At 36.7% G+C, this 15,577-nt stretch overlaps 1 protein-coding gene across 1 annotated transcript in view; it reads left to right on the forward strand.

Annotated features, from left to right (window-relative positions):
• The window catches only part of COL25A1 (collagen type XXV alpha 1 chain), a 461,910-nt gene that overhangs the window by 376,061 nt on the left and 70,272 nt on the right, over positions 1 to 15,577 (forward strand). Inside the window, exons 14-18 of the mRNA XM_081812014.1 lie at positions 472 to 498; positions 2,883 to 2,927; positions 10,081 to 10,113; positions 10,533 to 10,568; positions 15,319 to 15,363. Coding sequence (XP_081668140.1) covers positions 472 to 498; positions 2,883 to 2,927; positions 10,081 to 10,113; positions 10,533 to 10,568; positions 15,319 to 15,363 — 186 coding nt within the window. The remainder of the gene's footprint in view (positions 1 to 471; positions 499 to 2,882; positions 2,928 to 10,080; positions 10,114 to 10,532; positions 10,569 to 15,318; positions 15,364 to 15,577) is intronic.

A 15,577-nucleotide genomic window follows, 5' to 3' on the forward strand; every position in this document is an offset into this window, starting at 1 on the left:
TGTTTGAAGAAGACAGATGGGAGAACTACACAGACTCCAGACCCCTGAAATAATCTATACACTGAGGGCTGCTTTGAGTAAAAGACCATGAAAGAATGTGCTAGCCCACCTTACTGCTTCTGAGTTTGGAGGAAATAAAAACTTGAAAACTAAGAAGCTGCTGAAGACATTGAATTGGTACCACATTGTTCTTAATGCCCCAAAAGCTGGATTCTGGATGATAATTTTAAATACCTTTCTTTAGTCCTTTAAAAGCAAAGAACTAAGATTACATTTGATATTGATATCCATGCCCAATTCTTCAGGAAACTCATCTTACCATTTGTTTTCAATATAGCAATTCTATGTTGCCAAAATAGAAAGTGTCACATATAATTGACTTAGTATGTTCAATATCTGATTTTGGTAGGTGGTGTTTAATTGGGTGTTTTATAATTTAATGTGTCACTCCATCTTTGTTCTTTTGCTCAGGGAGAACCTGGAGATCAAGGCGAAAAGGTAGGAATGATTCTGCCTGTAATTATCTTTTTTTTTTCCCTAAAGAGGTATCAAACCAAAATATATAGAGGTATGGATGACTACATAGCAATAGATATAGATCCATAGATATAGATAGATATAACAACCACTGTTCATGTCAAACTCTTAATTAGTAGGAGAGAATAGTGTAATTCTTATGTATGGACAGAGGTTTGGGTAAAAAGGTTTAAAGAAATGGAGGGAAAGGAAGATATTTGAACATTCTATGTCAAGCTTCTAAGTGGTTTTCAAAAATCCCTAGGTCTGCAAAACTTCTGTTTTTACCTACTTGCTATTGCCACCCCAGTGCTTTTCTAAGCATCCATATCTCTCCCTACTGCTTCTTAGGTCATGAAGTTAAAGGAATACAGATGTTTACCTGCAACAAATACATTGGAAATTGCCCCACAAAGAATTCCTATAAAAAAGCAAAAAGAGAAACAAAAGGAGGAGGAGAGTGCCATATGTTAAATTTCTCACAGATGTCCTTCCTGACTACTTTTGGGGCGTTCTGATTATTTTTAGACTCTCAGTGCATACCGTGGTGCTAATTTTTCTGGTTCTCATGCTATTTACTTTAATAATGCTTGAGAAACGTGCTGCCTGCGTAGGAAGCTACCAACACATTACACCATGCTCTTCAGAAGTGATGTGATCGTTCTGATAAATTAATATCATCACCTCTAATCCTAAAAGAAGTACATCTAAAGACCCCGCACGCTTCTTGAATGTAACTGTATTTTTCGGCACTGTGAGGCAAAAATTAAAAAGGCATTTATTTAAATGGAGGGAGAGCAAAGCAGAGGGGACGGCTCAGTCAAACCCTTCATTTCGTGACCACTCTGAGCCAGTCTTCCTAATAAGAAAGTTTGTTGTGTCTGTTTTGTTTTTTAATAAAGGGATTTCCAAGCAAACTTTTGAAAAGTATGCTAATAGGCTGCCTGTCAAAGGTTCCTCATAAGAGATTATCAGTATATTTATTTGGTGTCCAACCAGTTCCTTGTAATTAACCTGAAATTAATTAGTCATCAGATCACTCTTTTGTGTAGAAATTAAGGAGGGGAAAGGATCAGTGCCAGCACCATCCCAGGGATTCATCAGATAGAGCTGCTCCAGCTCCCGGGCTCTGTGGTGTGTCGGTCACCATAGACAAACACCTGAGCAGGTTAGCTTCATACATATGTGAAACACGAAAAGAAAATGGAGAGAAAAAATAAGTCTCTCTCCCCCACATCTCTTCCCTCTTCCAGGGAAACCATCATCAGTACTTTATCTCTTATTTAAAGGAAATTTTTAAATGATGCAAAAGTGACCTCTTATGAAGCTAAACAGAAGGGTGTTCCAGCTTATGGAATCTATGAACAATAATGCATTGTTACCGCTAATGGCTATCAGCTTATGCTGCATCAGATACTGGCCTAGTTGCTTTACGCACAGCATATTGTTTATTTCTTATAACCCCGTAAAGCATTCTTGCCCTTCTGTTACACATGTGAAACGTGATGTAGGGAGCATTTCATTTGCCCAGTAGGTGCTGGAGCTGGGCTCAGTCTCTCTGGCGCCAAAGTCCATGATGTTTCCACTATAACATGCTGTAAGACTTAAATGAAAGAATTCAGCTTTGAAGGAATCAAAGCATGGATAATGAGTGAATGACTTTTTTTTCCTAATGCATTGCTTTGTGGTAGAAAAGAGATGTGAGGGAATAAGCACAGGAAATCTCAAAAATAACCCAGAAAGCATAAACTCTCCAATTTCTGTTACTATAATTAAAAAAGAGAGTGTTCAAATAAAATATAAAGTTCATTTCACAAATGCAAAACACATAGGTGCAGACAAATTAATCTTCCGCCCACAGTTTTGAGGGCTGTGTCATGCACTTTGAAGCCCTGGAGATTTGATTTGAGCTGAACTTGAAGACAGAGTAGGATTTACACAGAGAGAAGGGGCGGGGGGGCAGGAGCTCAGGTGGCAGGAATGGCAGGAAGGAAGGACACGCTGGTGCTAAGTCTTGTGGCATATTGAGGGAATGGTCAGGAAAAAGGCTTTCTTGAGGAGAAAAGGCATATCGCTAAGGAGGCTTTACGTGCCAGAATGAGCTAGTAGAAGTCAGAGAAAGTACTGCTTTCTGTTGCTATCATAGAATAGTTTAAAACTGTTCAGCTATGTTCATTGTAATAAATTTTATTTGGACCACTTGATATCAGGCAGCTGTTCAAGTAAAAATACATTAGCTCTGTAGAACATTTGCAACAGATTTTAATATATAGTGCACATGAAAGCAAACTCAAAATAATGAAGGCTACTGTGTGTAATGTCACCGATATATTTTACTCTATCTCTCGCCCCGCCGCCCCGTTTAGGGAGAAGCTGGAGAGAATGGCCCCAAAGGTGACACAGGCGAAAAGGTACAGTGTTGTAAAATATGAAAGAGTATGTGTATGAGCAAGAAATATTATTTCATGTATGTGAACACAGAAGATTTTGAGACAGGTAAATGAGTGGTAGTAACTTAGTGTGATAAGATGGGAAATAATTCTACAATTTTAGAGAACATTTGAATATCTAACTTATGAAGGTGATCGTTCCACAAACTCCTAGCTACAAATTTAAATATTTTATTTTTTTAATTTTTTAAAAATATATTTTTTTTATTTATTTGACAGATAGAGACATAGCGAGAGAGGGAACACAAGCAGGGAGAGTGGGAGAGGGAGAAGCAGGCTTCCGGCAGAGCAGGGAGCCCAATGTGGGGCTCGATCCCGGACCCTGAGATCATGACCTGAGCCGAAGGCAGATGCTTAATGACTGAGCCACCCAGGCGCCCCCAAATTTAAGTATTTTAGTATTTTAAAAGTAAAATGGTATGTCACAAATTCTAGAAAATGTGTAGCTAGGTTTGGCCTTCAAGGAAGAAAACCATTTATTCATGTGTAAGTGGGGCACTCCCTTGATACTCAGAGATATAAAAATAAAGTTTCTGAAGTGATTCCATTTGTTCCGATTTGGGGAGAGAACAAGGATTGGGATGAGATTTAAAAGTTTGAAAGTAAATGTCATTTGATTAGAGCCTCTAATGCAATCTTGAAAATTTGCCTTGACCTGAAATCTACTAAATCCAGATATTTTGCCAGGCTTTGTGTTGTATTTTCTTTTTTTTAATCTTTTAAATCATTATTAGCATCTATATTACAGTGGTCTTGTGGCTCATCTTTCTACCTCTTCTCATCACCCCCCTCCCCGTCTATCATTATAGCTTCTGCTTTGGCTTCATACTTCACAGATATCTCTGACATAAGAAGGGTATTTCACTTCACTTGTGCTGTAAAGGACTAAGAAAAAGATCTTTTAAGAAACTGAAAATAGAATAGTCAGATTTTCATGAAAATCAAGCTAAGTAATTGAGTTATCGATAAAAGATTTATTCATTTAAGCTTAGAGTTGAGGATAAAAATATTTCACTTTGAAAATTATTACAGTACAGATGGATAATGTTAGTCATAAAAGCATCCCCATAAAATAAAGAGAAATTTATCTTTCTCATTCTTATAAATATTAATATAAATATGGCATGGATGGTAGGAATGAATTAATATCACCAAGTCGCAGTTATGTTTGTATTCAAAGAGCAGTCCAGAAATTAGAGTGGACCCTCAGTCTCTTGTAGACTGGGGTTTCCCACCCTCATCATTATTGACATATTGGGCCAGATAATTCTTTGTTGTGGGGGCTGTTCGATGTTTAACATCACTCCTGGCCTGCGGCCGCTAGATTCCAATAGTTGTGACAACCAAACCTTCTCTAGACATTGCCAAATGGCCCCTGGGGCACAAAATCACTTCTAGTTGAAACCATTGTTGTAGACCCATTTTATATACCTGTCAAATTTAATTATCATGCTGCAATCAAATATGACATACATATGCTTAATACTTAATAAGACCAATGGTGTACTTCGATCACTCTCGAAGTCAGAATTTCAAACCCCAGATATATAAACTTGGATGTTATATTTAACTTTCTTGTTTATACTTAAAACCAGAGGTCAGCAAACTTCCTATTAAGGGCCAGAAAATAAATATCTTAGGTTTTCTGGGCCTTGTGGTCTCTGTCACCACTACTCAACTCTGTTCTTACAGTGTGACAGCAACCATAAACAGTATGTCCAGAAATGAGTATGACTATGTTCCAATAAAACTTGATTTCTGGGCACTGAAATTTTAATTTCATGAAATTTTCACATGTCATGAAATATTATTGTTCTTTGATTTTTTTTTTTTTTTTTTTAGCCATGTAAAAATGTAAAAACCATTCCTAGCACATGGGCCACACAAAAGCAAGTGCTAGCTGGAGTTGGCCCACGGGCCTTAGCTGCCAGTCTCTGCTTAAAGAAAGGAAATCTTCTAAACAGAGGGCATTTTTTTCAAGTGAAAAAAGCTTATGCCAAGTCTGAACTACACCTATGTGGATTCCTGTAGAGAATTTTATGCTTTAGAAGATGTATTTTTAAAGCTTCATTTTTGGAATGTAGGCCAATAATTGTTTCTTTAATGACACATTTTTAAGTTTCAATTTTCCAGTAGTAAAGCAACTTTTTTTCTTTGAAAAGATCTTATATTAAAGCAAATCATTTACCATACCGACTCACATAGAGTAAACTCTCAATAAATGTTAGCTTTCTTACCACATGGAAATTGAAATCAACTAGATGGGCTGTTTTCTTTTTTATCAAAAATTTTATTAGTCAACTGAAATTAAGTACAAGAAATGCTTCAGTTAAAAGGGAAATCATTTCTATAAACTTTCAATGGGCCTAAAAGGGAATTGTAAATAAGAATCTGTAATGTATAATATGTAATCTGACCTGTAGCATTCATCCCGAGAATGCTGTAATTGGAATATAATTTTTGATGTGTTTTTTAAAACATTTCCTGCTTCTGTCATATAATTTGTTTCCAGTATGTTGGAAACACTCTTCTCACGGCCTTTGGGTTCAGTATGTGAAACTCATTCATCATTTACCAAGTTTGAGATGTAAAATCAAAAAATTCTTTTTTTTTCTGCCATTGAAGTAGTAAATTACGTCATTGACTGATTCACTTTAATAGGATTTTTTTTCCTTTTGATCCAACTCTGTGCCTTTGGATGGTAAAGCAATCTAAACCTTTCCAGACTGGTCATCTGGAAATGCTGTGGAACTGTAAAAACCATGAGGCTGGGTTTTGTCCCTGGCCAGCAACTGCAGTACACTCTAGGCTTGAGAGTAACACACCAAAGAACGATTTCAATCATGTGTGGAGTTACTACGCAAAGGTCATGTTCTGCTCTTTGGAGCGTTAATCCCACCAACAAATGTAGAAATGGATTTGTTATCTCTTTCAAGCAACTTGAAAGTAGGTGTTTGTGCGGCAAGCTGAATGGTTTGATCATGCCGATCTGTTATTCACAATTCAGTCTGCTGATTCGGAAGCTCCACCTTCCCGGTCTTGGGACAACCTGACAGGTGCCTTCACTTTCTCTGGTCCCTCAGTCTCCATTCCCCGAAAAACACTGCCTTCTTGGTTTATGCCTACATAGCATCTTTGATTTGCATCCTCTGAGCCTTTGCAGAAGCCGCACCCATATTTGGAGCTACCATCAAATTGTCTGTTCTTAAAATCACATGTGAAGGTCTATCTCCGTGGGCCCCCACACCCCCCGGTCAATGCAGGGCCCTCTCTAACTCGGCACATGTGGTTGCCTCGGCTTAGAACACTCCTACTGTCTGTCCACTCCCACCTCCACCATCAATTCTTCAGTCCCCTGAGACCTTAATTTGTAAGTCATTTCCCTGGGGCAGCCTTTCAGTCTCCTTCAGATTGGTTAGGTTACCTACTCTATGCTCCCACAACACTCTTTAAAATCCCTTTCTTAACTGTTATCAGGGTTTATTGTCATTCCTTGTTTAACTGGACATCCATCTAGCTCATTGGGAAAGAAAAAAACACATAAATAAACAAAAAGCCTATATGATGCCAAACTACTCCCAGCACCAATCCAAGTTCCTGGCACATACTTGTGAGATAATAAATATTTATTGAATAAAAAGTTTGTTTTCCTTTCAACTGCTTTTTATTTTCATGGAATGGTAGAACTTTTTCCTGTGACATGCATTTGTTTATCATGTCTTCTGCTATATACAGAAATAACAGTATTTCCCAAACATGAGAATCTTCCTATTTTTTAAATTTTTCTTTAAAAAAAATGGAAAGAAAGGAAGAAGAAGAAAGTATTTTTCATGCTTTCAATCAATAACATTTTTGTGTGTGTGTATTAGTATGTGACTGTCATGAGCACAGGCCAAGGGCGGGGACTGTAACTGCATTGCTCCCTGTTCTCACCCACCTCCCCGCATCCCTGCAAACAGAACACGGCTGGCTCATAATCAGTGCTCAACAAACAACTTATCGAATGAATTAATGAATGATAAAAATGTCATCACATTCACTTCATTTATCTGCTTAGACTTTATTAATACATACATAACATTATATACTAACTATTGTGTTTGAAAATAATCACGACCAAAAACAGAAACTCTCTGTGTTTGAATGATCAAAAGTCTAATTCATTTATCTCGAGTGTCTTCTCAAAGGATTTTCCCATTTGTGACTCGCCCTGTGGAAACGTGTTTCTAGACCAGCCAACTTATGAAGCAAAGAGTGTACTTAAGACATGGTTGGGTTTTTCTGACTTTAATCCTGTATTCACTTTCACTTTTGGAGGAATGAGGATTATAACACTGACTGTTTTATTTCCACTACTTGCAGGACTATCCTTTAAAATGTTTAACTTATGACTGTCTTTCAGCAGTTGTCTTGCCACTTAAAAGTTATAAAAATTCCTCGAGATTTCACAGTCTAAGTTTTTAAAAAGAGAATTAAAATATCACTCACAGTCCCCTCAAATGAAACTGCTCCAATTTCCACAAATAAATCAGCCTTTCAGGAAACTTTTTCTCTCCATCCACTTTCTATGAGAACTAAATCTAGTCCTTAGTCTCATTGGTAGATTACCCAGCCACTTTCCATTAGGACACTAAAAATAAAAGGTTTTAAACTGCAGTTAATACAAGCGACTTCCTTTTATTTACAAGTTTACTGCAACTTTTAAGCCCTGTTGTCAAAACGAAAAAAACCAATAATTCTTATTCTAATAAAAAGAACATGGCAATGGAACTTAGGAAGTCCAAAATTCACTTATCCTCTAGTTCCTTCAGTTTCCTTATGAAAATAGTAATATCTGCCCTATCTCATCAGAGTTTTATGGGGTATAAATGAGATGAGAGAAGGGAGTTAGCAAAGTCAAAATTGCTTTTAGGAATACAAAGGTGTTATTGTGCAAAATATTGCAAACCTGATTCATTGGTGTTGATAGCTTTCAGATTTGATTTAGTAGAAATAAGTATTATTTTATTAGCCACATCTATTTCACTCCCCATTTGGAACTCAGTTGAATGTAAATGATCAGAAAGAGAAGTCAGTATAAGACAGTATTTAGGGCCCTTATATTTTGTCATGTTTTAATTTTTCCTTGGGTAATAACAATTACAGACATCAAAGAAGCTCACATATGTATCAGTTTCTTCAGTAAGTTAATTTATGATTTCCTTCTCCTTCCTAAGCTTTTCCCTCCTAATTTTTTTTTTTTCATTTTGATCCTTGACTCCTGACTTGTTTAAAACATTCTTTTTGAGATTTGTTCATTCACTTGCCATAAAGGTATGGAGCATCTCCTATGGGCTAAGCACTGAATAAAAGTAGACACTGAATATGCCCCCGTGTGGCTGATTGTCTGATGAAGGGACAGACAATGAATGGGCAGAAAATATAAATATGTAATTATGAAGTGAGCTATGCAGGACATGAACAGAGCTCAATGCTGTGCAGTAGGATATTGTATGTGAGGGGTATGTGTCTGAAGTTGGTTGGTGAAGTGTTCTTTGAGGCGAAACCACGTAAGCTGAGACCTCAAGAAAGAGAAGGTGCCAGCCTGGAGAAGAGGTGGGAAGAATTGGGCGAGGGGGACCAGGGCTCCTTGGACAGAGGCCTGAGGCCTCATCTGTGTCTCTAAAAGAGAGTAATGAGCAGCTTCCTAAATCCAGAACAAGGAACCAGATCCCTGGAGTTTCTTGAACACTTGCATGGATATGACAGCTGAAGAAATTCCAGTGTGTACCTTCCTCCTGTGGCAGTTCCTATTTTCTCGACAGTCTCAAATGGCTAAGTTTTCTCCCTTTTTTTTTGCTTGTAGCATGTTCATGGGACAGGGGGGTTAGAAGGAGTTTGAAAACCAAGGCACTTTTGTTGGCCTCATTTTAGAAATAGATGGACATTAAGGAGGGCACGTGATGTAATGAGCACTGGGTGTTATACGCAACTGATGAATCATTGAACACTACATCAGAAACTAATAATGTACTATATGTTGGCTAATTGAATTTATTTTTTATTATTATTTTTTATTATGTTATGCTAATCACCATACATTACATCATTAGTTGTTTTTTTTTATTTTTTTTATTCTTATGTTAATCCCCATACATTACATCATTAGTTTTTGATGTAGTGTTCCATGATTCATTGTTTGTGTATAACACCCAGTGTTCCATTCAATACGTGCCCTCTTTAATACCCATCACCAGCCTAACCCATCCCCCCCACCCCCCTCCCCTCTAGAACCCTCAGTTTGTTTCTCAGAGTCCATAGTCTCTCATGGGTAAAAAAAGAAAGAAGCAACATTCTTAACTAACCTCCATATTCTTTTCCACGAATCCCTCTCTGCTGATTTTATAAGCATATTTGCTTTGGGAATGTAGTCACCCTCTGTGGTATCCCAATGGAGTACAGTACCTTTTAGGAAAGCAGATTCTACCTCAAGATTTTCTCTCAGGTCTTACATATGTCCCTGCCACCCAGGAGTCATCCATCATCCTGTAATTTTCCGGTGACTGTGTCACAATGAAATAAGTGTAAAGCTAGAGAAGATGTGCTGGTCATAACTGTGACAGTGCCTCGTGAGTTAAACAAACCAACCTGCTACGTGGCTTTTTCCAACTCGACATCATTAACCCTTTGACTTTATCTGTTGAACCCTGACTTTCTGAAGACTGAGAGGGTCAAGGAACTCCCAGTAACTGAGAGCCCGTGACATTCATACATTCCAGGAATAGAGAAAACCAAAATCCCAGATCTCAAAATTATAATTTATTACTTTAGAATACACTTTTAGCACTGTATCAAGGGAAGAGATACATATTTATATGTTTCTATTGACCTCAAGGAATATAGCCCTTAAGTATTTTGCATTCAAAATAAACCCATGTTTTTAGAAAGTGCATTGTTTAGCTTGGAAATTGTTAACATCTTAACAGATGCCATGTTGGAATGGTCTTATGGAGCGTAGTCAGGCCTGTTAGTCATGGGGCTCCTTTGAGTGCCATGTTGATAATGGCTGTCTGTGTGCTTGTGTGTTTCCTATTCTCATAACTTGTGGACTAATCTCTCATGCGTTTTGTTTTAGGGTGACCCTGGATCATCTGCTGCAGGAATTAAGGTAACTATCACCTTGCGAGTGTTTGTACCCCAGGAGTTACAGTTTTGAATTTTATAAACCTCTACTTTCTCTTCTTTTGTACCAGTTTTGATGGTTATAACTGTTTTTATTCTTCTGCAATAATCAGCTCCCAAACTCAACAGAGAGTATCTGCTGGAAATCTGATAAAGGCTTAAATAAGAGGTCTTGCCTTCACTTTCTCTGCAGTTGGTTTTTATGGAAATGGGGATTTGTATGTGAGCTTTAGGTATGTTCACAGCAAAAAAAATTTCCTGTCTCTGGTGAGATATAGAATAAAGTGAATGAAATGCATGTGATCAAGAAGGCTAGGCCATCTCTGTGAAAGTGTCCAGAGGCCTAAAGGTTTTGGAAAATTCTTGTAAGATTGTTTTTATCATCTTTGGTTTTCTTTTGGCCAGGGGGAACCTGGAGAATCTGGTCGTCCAGGGCAAAAGGTAATACCTCTCTTCTAGTGTTCTTTGTACTGCCTTGTATTTGCCATTTTATACCTACTATCCACTGTGTGATATGAAAACCATGATTGGAAAATGATGTAGTTTTCATGCTTTGCATGCAGAGTGTTATTGATTGTTTTGCATTTTAAAAGGGTTGATGCTGACCATGGCAAAATAGGAAATGCCCTGTACATGTGAAAAAGATGCTTTATAAACTAAGGTCTGCATATACTCAGCTGTCTGAGGCTAACAAAGATCAGTCGGGTTGGAATGCCAACAACTTATCTTGCATGTTTAAAGTTACTCTGCATGTTTCTATCATTCATGAGAAGAAATGAATATTTACTAAACTGTTTCAGTTGGGAATGATAGCTTCTTATATTCCTTATATTCCTTTTTCTTTCATTTCAAATACTTCCCTACTGATAATTTTTTTGTGTGAATTGTATCTACCTCTGCAGTGATGTTATGTTATACAAACCAGATTTGTTAATAAACGAAGTTTTAATTGGAGACACTAGCCAAGCACTTTAACCAATCTGTGAATACATACATGGATTTCTTTTAATCATTTGTACTTCACTTCAGTGATAAATTAGAGGATATGCAGTGATAATGTTTAGATTCGTATTCTCATTTGAGTCTGAGGCAGGAAACAACTGTTAGCAGTTTATTGTCTGAGCATCTGGATATCAGTGCCCAGTGCTGTCAGATTTTAGGTGACGGATGTGTTGGAGCTAATGAGTAAATGTGAATTCCACATTAGGTTAAATCTCTTAAGATCATGACTCTCCCTTTATCCAGCAATAGCTGATTTTGTAGGAAAAAATATGATTAGAGACATAGAATTTATCTCATTAGTGTAAAGGAAAAGAAAGAATAAATCTCATTATAGGAGTTTGGAATCCTAAGGCCTGGTAAAATAATGTTCCCACACTCTTGAAGTCATTGGGAGGATGATTGCTTTGTTTTAAACACTTAGGATTAAAGTAATTTTTGAGCAGGTCTTTCATGTTCTTTTAAAATTCCTTTAATTTAAAAATAGAGTTTTCTTTTGAAACTCGGGCTGTAAGAGTAATGATTCATCACGCCCAGTTTCAGGCAAAGTTCAGACTTTTCCAAAGACCCCAGCAGAATTCTGCAAATTTTGCTACTTAATTCCTAAGATTTCCTATTGATTCTTTATGTAAGAAATTTGAAATCAGCGGTATCATCAGAGATCCATGGTCTGCTTTGGTTTGAAAAAGCAAATAATCTTCTCAGATGATCTAATTTTAGGCCCCTTCATCTTTAAAAATTAAAGGCTAAATTTAAACTGCTCTCAAAATATGTGATATACTAAAAGAAATATCTGCAGGACGATTATGCCTTTTTAACAAAACAAATCTGCTATAATTTTGCAGAGGTTCCACTTCTCAGAATGGAAGATCCAAAATGATTTTCAATTGCTTAATAAAATATTCCCTTATCATGATTATTTAGCAATACAGTTTAGATTCATTCCTGGAAGTTTATAGGTTTACATATGGAAACACTGGATTTCCTTTGTATTTCATTAAAAATCTGCTTTAGATTATATGGAGAGAAGGGGTGGATTCATTAAAAGCTCACAACCTATCTGAATGAGTACGTGCCCTGAAACGAACAGCATCTTTTTCATCAGTATTTAGGCCAGATTCTATCCTTTGACGCAATCTCACTTGCCCACAATATTTATGACTTCCTTTGTCTAATATCAGGATTTGGCAATACTTACCCCAACATTGCTTTAAAAGTAGAGTATTCCCATGCTTGCCGCTTACTTAAGATTAGAAAATGACAAGCAGAACTGAGTACAGAATCAATTCAAGAGATCTTCCATGGCATTTTCCTCATCATTGAAGAACTGTGTTGTGGATTCTATACTTAAGTTCCTGCGTGAGGGACATTCCAGAAATGTAGAGTATCGTGACAGAATGAAAAGCCCATTGATGAGCTTTCCACTCTCTGGTGTTGTCCAATAATGTAGAATGATTTCATCATCATTTTTTTTTTCTTTGATAGATTCAGCAGTAAAGTGTGTGATTGCTACATGAGTTGGAGTCTGTATTTATGTTTGTAAACTGAATGTGTAGATTTATAAAAATAGGTATTGTGTTTCATCACATAGTTCTTTCTAACTTCTCTGCATCTTTTTAAAATATATTTTTTAATTTTCATGGGGATAAAAATACTTGATCCCCCTCTGGAAGGGACCCTCCCAGTTGAAGTATATCTAAAAGTACTGGGGGCAAAAGCAGAATCCCAACTTTGACAGTGGACAAGGGTCTCCTTTAATGGAGGGTAAAGAGTCAAAGGGAAAGGAAAAGTATAATGTGTAAAGTTTAATCTACTTGGACAAGTATTCTTGGAATGGAAGAACAAACCCATTCTTAATTATAACCCAGATCTGACCTTGGGCCATGCATGCCCAAGGACTCAACCCAGAGAAGCTCCTGGGCCAAGAAATAAGCAAGAGTGGAGAAGTCAACAAAAACTGTGTCTCACTGGAAGACAAGCCTTCATGGTGTAAATACAGGGAATTTATATAGGAAGAAAAGTCTTCCTAAGAATGTTGAGATGTTCCACAAAGGGTAACATTAAATATTTTATAATCTTTCATTGCATTGACTACTACATTAAGTAAACATAAATTTGGAAAGTTCAAATTCCTTTCTGAAATAGTTTTCCTTTAAAAAGTCCATTTAATAATGTAATATAAATACATACCTACATACATACACATGTAATACAAGGAACAGCTAAATGCTAAAGTCTCTGTAAGTATTCAACCTACATTGTAAAATATCCCATAATGTTTCATACATATTTCTCATTTTCTCATTTTCAGGAAACATGGGCGTGTGTCTGTGTATGCATGTGTATATAAATATCTTTTTTAAAGTAGTCATACAATCCTTTTAATATGGTGGGAGGGAAGTGTATGGTGAGAACTTCTGCAGGGAAACAGTGTTATGACCGCTGTATTTTCACACGTTTCAAACTCAGGATGCCCTGAGTTTCGGGGGCCTTTCCGGAAACAATACAAAACTATAGATTTGTCACCAATAGGTTTACTTTTATTTGTTGTGTATTCTACTGCAGTTTACTGTATATTCGAAGGCCTTGTACTTTTTTTTTGTCTTTAATAGTATTACTTTCATATCATGAAGAGCCATAATTTGCTCTGGTATTATCATTACTTTTAAGTAAAAGAGAATCTTCAGTAAAATATGGATGCAGCCCTTCTACTGGATCTTCTTAAATTTATCAAATGAAGGGCAAAGGGGAAAGAAAAATAAAATAGAAGGTATAATGTTTCTTTGGGAAGTTTAATCCACTTGGACAAGTATTCTTTGAATGCAATCTCAAATTCTTAATGATCATTCTTTCTTCTCTGGCATAACCTCATCTTAGTCTTACTGTTCACTGTACAAAATTTGAGTTATATAGTTTCAAACAGCGTAGGTTTCCTTTTGCATTCCTGAAGTACCCGTGACCTAAACCATCAGGAAACTCATTGTTCCCTTTATATCTAACCATACAGCTTAATAAACAGTCTCTGGAGTCATTTTTTGATAATACCAGAGCAAATTATGGCTCTTCATGATATGAAAGTAATACTATTAAAGACAAGATATCTGATTGTAGGTTTTCCTTGGAATGAGGATTATTAAAGCATTTAGATGAAAAGAAGTGTCTCCCTTTACCACTTTTATTTAGTTTAATGCCCTAGTCTCTTTTAGTGTAGTTGTCTGTCCCACTGACTGACCATTTTGAAACAGTGTGTGCTTTTGACCCTCAAATGTTGTTTCCACAAATAATAGTCACCTCAGTCCAATATAGGATGGACTTTCATTTTCCCCGGCGATTCCTTTATGCTTCTTTAGTGGAATTCAGGAGATTTTCTAAGCAATGTAACCTCTTGTCACTATACTTTGTACTTAAAATAATGTAGACAATTCTGTGAAAATGAGATTTAGCTTGACTCCAGTGTGCTCACACAAAATGTACCACTTAATCTCAAACCTGTATTCAGAAACAGCTGCACGCATGGTACCATTAGCCCTAAATTGCTAAGCAGGGTTACCCAGACTCAACAATTGTCAGAAATACAGGCTGGAGTTAAGTATAATCTTAACCATGCATTTATCTTCTCATCATTCAGGAATGGAAAAGAAATCTTACTATACTTTTAAGTGAGCAAGACTTTTAATGTATATTGTTTTGATGTGACCATCTGTTCACACAGCCAACTCTTGATTATCTGAGGTAAGAGAGCCCGGGAATAGGATGCATTATTCAGATGCATACATAATCCTCATTTCAGCAAAGAGCTTCAGCTTCCGCAAGAAATCACTTACCAGGGAATAATAAAAAGTAGGAGTTCCTTTTCCTTTTACTTCTCTTGCTTGCCTTCTGGTCGAGTTGCTAATGAGCAGTGAGATGGCAGGAAGAGAGAAAACCCTGAAAAATCTGCAAAATGGTCAACCAATCCCTGAATCAAGAGTTGACTGAATTGTATAATCTCACCAAAGTTCTTAAAACTAGACAGTATTTATATATGTGTGTATATATATATGTATATGTATATGTATATATATATGTATATATATACATATACATATATATATATAGCAAGTATTCAGTTAGGAACATTTGCCATGTTTTTCTCCAGATACTATGACTGAGTGACTATTGTTCTATAATGCTATGTGATTTTCCTATGTAGGGTGAACCAGGGCTTCCTGGGCTTCCTGGACTTCCGGGGATAAAGGTAAATACTGCACTGACAGTCTCAGCTTCATAGAACTGTAATTGTGAAAGTCACAGAAATCAAAGGAAAATAGGTAAAAATGAAAACTAAAAATATAATGCTACTCTTTAAATACTCTCCAACCATCTCAGTCAATTAAATTTTTTAAATCGAGGGGCGCCTGGGTGGCTCAGTCGGTTGGGCATCCGACTCTTGATCTCAGCTCAGGTCTTGA

The sequence above is a fragment of the Leptonychotes weddellii genome, chromosome 2 (genome assembly GCF_054177405.1).
Source record: "Leptonychotes weddellii isolate Sample4059 chromosome 2, ASM5417740v2, whole genome shotgun sequence".
Classification (NCBI taxonomy): Eukaryota; Metazoa; Chordata; class Mammalia; order Carnivora; family Phocidae; genus Leptonychotes; species Leptonychotes weddellii.